Source organism: Schistocerca gregaria, chromosome 4 (genome assembly GCF_023897955.1).
Source record: "Schistocerca gregaria isolate iqSchGreg1 chromosome 4, iqSchGreg1.2, whole genome shotgun sequence".
Classification (NCBI taxonomy): domain Eukaryota; kingdom Metazoa; phylum Arthropoda; class Insecta; order Orthoptera; family Acrididae; genus Schistocerca; species Schistocerca gregaria.
The window spans coordinates 430,271,468-430,276,963 of record NC_064923.1 but is presented as its reverse complement, the minus strand read 5'-3'; the positions used below and the strand labels follow the sequence as shown (position 1 = coordinate 430,276,963).

General features: G+C 38.5%; 1 protein-coding gene across 1 annotated transcript; it reads left to right on the top strand.

The window, feature by feature from the left end:
• The first annotated feature begins 1,373 nt into the window (after positions 1–1,373).
• LOC126365887 (protein SEC13 homolog) lies at positions 1,374–2,973 on the top strand. Its single transcript, XM_050008588.1, has one exon. The coding sequence runs from the start codon at positions 1,627–1,629 to the stop codon at positions 2,713–2,715; it is 1,089 nt and encodes a 362-aa protein (XP_049864545.1). The 5' UTR covers positions 1,374–1,626; the 3' UTR covers positions 2,716–2,973.
• Positions 2,974–5,496: the final 2,523 nt, after the last annotated feature.

Sequence of the window (5,496 nt, the reverse complement as noted above, 5' to 3'; positions counted from 1 at the left end):
CATTCAAAGCACTGTAAAAATTGCACAAGCATATTTCAATAAACACTGAAACGGTAACGTTTCAAACTATAAAATTACCCCCTGAAAAATACATAAAATGGACTTTAGCCTGTCTTCCCATGTAGTCTTCATATGTGTAATAAAAGACCTATCCTTCGCTAATTTCAGTGTGTTTATGCGTGCTTTCAGTTATAATTTAGCCTAAGTTTCGGATAAAGATGAAGGTGAAGTCCTGTTGCAAAATTAGTGAAAATGTTATTACCCATCTATTTCCAACTCCCTTTTTAGGCCTTGAGACATATTTGCAAGTAATCTGTTAGGAGCAAGACTCAAGTAGCGAAGTGACATCATGTTGATAGTGAGTCCTAAAGTCAGTTCACACACACAAGTGTCGCCATGACTAGTGACATTCTGCAGTTGCATGTGTGAACTCCTAGTTTTTAGTGGTGAAACTCAAGAGACGCGAATTTTGTTATGCCAGAAAAGATTCTACTTGGTTGTACCTTGTTGCGCCACTTTCCTTCCACCGCTGCTCCCTGGGGCCAGTATTTCGAAACACAAGCATTCTGTCACAGTTATCATGGAGTAATGGCTGCTGTGCTACATTCGATTTCAGTGTTTTCACTTTATTGCTGAAAATATGGAAAACAATAGTTGGTAGGTACACTGTCGTAAGTTCTGGATCTACAAGAGCAGCGGCACATGTTTGATTTTCTGCAGCAGTGTGTGTGTGTGTGTGTGTGTGTGTGGGAGGGGGGGGGGTCAATATTTGCTAAAGAATGACATACCCAACAATCTTAAAAGATTTTTGGCAGAATAAATTAATAACATTACTACATCTAACCTATGAAGCGAGTCATATAAACTTGCTGATTTGTGAAACCAAGCATTGTACAAACTGTGTATTACATGAACGAAATAGTGTGTGGTATGGCAGCTGTTAAACTAAAAGTTAGTTATTCGAAAAGACAATATCAACGAATACAATAAGATTCTAAAATCTTGGAAGAGTGGCGGGTCTGTTGGTTAGTTGGTCATTGCAGACGGCATTTCGTCACCGAGTGTTATTTCTTTTATAAATGTGTTTGTGGCCCCTGATTTATCCTTGTGGGAAATTTATTTTCGGATCCAACATTTGGGTCTCGTCTCACTTGCATTTAACTTTGTCACAGCTCTAATGCCACAACCTACACTGCAACATTCATACCCGTCCACATGATTTCAATTGACGCCAAAAGAAAGTTGTCAGCTATGCCACTACTTAGAATTTGTGTCGTCCTGTGTGAACAGTAACTCACGATGCCACTACAGTAACTCACAAGCTGTGGCGCCACCTGTTGCGGGTGTGAGTTTGCCCTGCCTGAACTATAAGCTCACAGTCCCTTCTAGCGTGGTGTGAACACACCCGGGACACCCTCATTTGATGGTGACGTAGCATTCCGATCCGTAGAAAAGAGTCAACACATTATAAATTGATGTGAAACTAACACAGCCAGCGCAGGGAAGACACACGAAAAACATACATAATGACAAAAGCAATCAGATCCTGTTCCTTTTGGAAATATAGAGGATGTGAACATTTTTCCGGAAATATTTAGCTGGCAGATTTCATGACTTTCAGTTCTTATGTTGGTCATACTGACTTCCACGTATTGCTTCTCAGAGATAATATACACTGTTGACAGTTGTGTGGTTGTCGGTCTTGAATTTGTGTTGTTGGAGTTTGAAGTAAAGTTTGTTACTGTGTCAGAACGAGGCGCAGCAATGGTATCCGTTCTTAACTCAATTGATACTGGGCACGAAGATTTGATACACGATGCTCAAATGGACTTTTATGGCCTCCGCATGGCGACATGTTCGTCAGATCATTCGGTAAAAGTGTTCGACGTTAAGGATGGAAATCAAACACTGACAGCAGATTTGAAAGGTCACTACGGCCCAGTTTGGCAAGTGGCGTGGTCTCATCCAAAGTACGGGAATTTATTAGCAACTTGCTCATACGACAGGAAAGTCATCATATGGAAGGAATCTGGTACCTGGTCTATACTGTATGAGTATACAGGTCACGAATCATCTGTGAATTCTATAGCTTGGGCGCCTCATGAATATGGCCTTATACTTGCTTGTGGTAGTTCAGATGGTTCGTTGTCCATTTTAAGCAGTAATAACGATACGGGAACTTGGGAAGCGAAGAAGATACCAAATGCTCATACCATCGGATGCAATGCTGTTAGTTGGTGCCCGTCAACTGCACCAAATCCATTGTTTGATGCCTCTGCTTCTGGGAAACCAGCTGTGAATACGAAGAGATTAGCATCCGGGGGTTGTGACAATCTTGTGAAGATATGGAAAGAAGAAGGTGATCGCTGGGTGGAGGAATCTAAGCTGGAGATGCACTCAGATTGGGTGCGTGATGTTGCATGGGCACCATCCATCGGTCTCCCGAAGAGCGTTATAGCAAGCTGTTCGCAAGATCGACGAGTTGTCATTTGGTATAGTGATGATTATGTTACGTGGAATCCCACAGTGCTCCACACATTTGATGATGTTGTGTGGAATGTCAGCTGGTCTTTAATAGGAAACATTTTAGCTGTATCATGTGGTGACAACAAAGTTAGTTTATGGAAAGAGAGCCCAGAAGGACTATGGGTAAGCATAAGTGAGATTGCCAAAGGACAGGCTCAGATGGTTGGCAATGAACAGAGAGCGCTTTAAAAGTTGTGTCGTGTGACCATAAGAGGAAACATTTTTGTAACATTAAACAGTAATTTGTGGTAAATGACTTCCTTCCACTCTATTTGCGGATAATACTGTTGTATACAATCATATGACACCAAAGGAAACAGTGTCCAAATATTACAGTGCATATGTTCTGTGGTTGATTCACGAGTTAGAAACCAAGTCTTTTGTGGCAAATATTCACCAACTTTTGAATTACATGTTGTTTGCTTAATAAATATTGTGTTGACCTTACTTGTTATGTGTACTCATGTTCAAACGTTTTTGTAAATGGTATCCTTGTGATGAACCTTTTTCCTCCTGTTTGTACCGTCTCTTTCATTGTATTGTTTAATATAGTACTCTACATTGGAAAGAACTAGGAACCTTGTCATACCACTCTTTGTGACAATAAGAAATCAGAAAAGATATGTGGTCTTTTAGTGATACCCCTAATTATTTAGTAGAATGGATAATGGCCTCGATGAGTGAGTGAATTCATATTTGAATAGAACTGGTGAATTAATTATTTTGTGACTTGCAATTTTATCATAAATATGTTACTTGCAGTTACCAGAAGTATAAGAATTGCACAGAAGCATCATTAAAAAAAATTCAGCCTGTCTCCCCTCCCATCACAGTACTTGCTAGTCATAACATGATTTGTGCGCATAAACATATACTGAGTGTATCATTGGAAAAGTAATTACCTGTGTGAGACCAGGAGAGTACAGAGTGTGATAGTTACTAGTGTTTCCAGTTTTTGAATGGCTGTTGGACTTGAAATTTCAAAATGTGTTAATGATGTGCAAATGCTCTCTCTCTATCTATATATCAAGAAGTAGCGTGTTTTGAGGGGCATATTTTCTCAAAATCTCCAGTAGACCTACATAAATTGTGAAACCTACAACCTTTTGTACATTCATTAAGGAAACTATTTTAAAACATTTCATATATTGCCTGCTATGTGGAAGACTGTATTGGGATTTAGAACAATTAGCTAAAAAGATCAGTTTCAATATTCGATGACTATTAGGTCATTATAGACAAGAGTATAAGTTCGGATTGGGGAGGGAAGTTGGCAGTGCACTTTCTGCGCATTCATTTCAGTATTTGCCTTAAAAATCTAAGGAACGCGCAGAAAACCTAAATCTGGATGGCCAGGTGGGAATTTGAACTGCCATTCCTCTGAATACAAGTCAGAGTCCATTGTCAAACAATTGTGCCATCCCATTCAGTAATACACAGTTTAATTGTTGATTACAACAAGTTGTTTGGTGCAGTTTTAGATAAGATGGGTGCTGCATGGAGAATGTATTATGTTGAGTTAATTGTCTACGTAGACACTTTCCACAATTTACCAGATACAAATTTTGTGCTTTGAAAGAGAGTTATTCAGTCCAAGCAAATTCTCAGCTGAAAGGTAACTTGCTGTCTGCAATATTAATACCTGTCCAATCATTTCAGACATCCTACTTAGCAATCAAATTTAGAGGAAGAGGTGACACACTGTTGTTTACTAGAGCATGTAAGAATTCAAGGCAACAAATTAGCAGATGCAGCAGCACAGAGGCATGTACAGAACCTACAGTTGCAAGTTGACAAGCATCCTTCCTACTGCAGAACCTTTTTGTTGCAGATCATTTTCATGTGCCAGTGGGAGGAGTGGTTCAGATCGATGTGAAACAATCTATAGCTAGTGAAAATTTGCATGGAACTATGACATGGCTCCTTATAATCGGTGAGGTGGGATGAAGTTAATTTGATTCCTGATAGGGCACATGCCAATTTTGTTAGAAATCTGTTTCTGCTGCTGTCATTCTGATTGCTTATTGTGTGATAGATGTCTGTGTAACAGGAAGAAATGCCATTTTCTTTGTTCCGTGGAACTGACTTTTTAAAAGATAAATTTAAATTGCATTCTCCTTATAAACAATTAGATCTATGTGTAGCTCAATTGTAAAATCAAATGTGTTGTTCTGAGAAGATTTCAGTATGACAACTGTTTAATAAAACATTAAAATTTTTGTAAACGAGCTTTTTAAAAGCTAATAAGTACCATTTTTTGTAGAAGCAAGATTAGGCCTTAATGCCCCATGGCCGTCCAAGTCATTGGAGGTAGAATCCTTGAATTGGGAGAGGAAGCTGACCCCTACATTTTCAAAGGAACTGTCTTGGCATTGACTTAAGCAATTAAGATAACTATAGAAAATCTGAATCTGGTTGGCTGGACAGGGATTTAAACTGCTTTCGTCCCAAATATGAAGTAAAATATTAACCATTGTGCCACTTTTACATTGCTAATTACTGCCACATTCATGAGGTATGAAATGCTCCCTGTGATGTTCCTTTTACAGACTATTGCATATGCTCCCTGTGATATTCCTTTTCCAGACTATTGCATATCCTTCACAGTATGATATGCTATATATGGAAAGTGCTGGAGCTCTCTTGACTATATTGATACATGTTGATCACTTATAGGAAGTGGTGTATCTGTAATAGCATCAAATTGATTAATTAAAGTTAATTGTTTGAATCAAACATACATAAAGAATTATAGGAAGTTTGTTAATGTACACTACAGTTAGGTAGATTAACCTACACCCTTTGCTAATATATCTATGAATTTCAGTTTAGCTAATTGTCGATATTTTTTTGAAATTATATTTTAGATATACACTTCAGAGATGCTTTTCAAATGGCTCTAAGCACTATGGGACTTAACATCTGAGATCATCAGTCCCCTAGACTTAGAACTACTTAAACCTAATTAAC

Bases quoted from the DNA above. Each gene is read 5' to 3' on its own strand.
- LOC126365887 (XM_050008588.1), top strand. From the start codon at position 1,627: ATGTTGGTCATACTGACTTCCACGTATTGCTTCTCAGAGATAATATAC.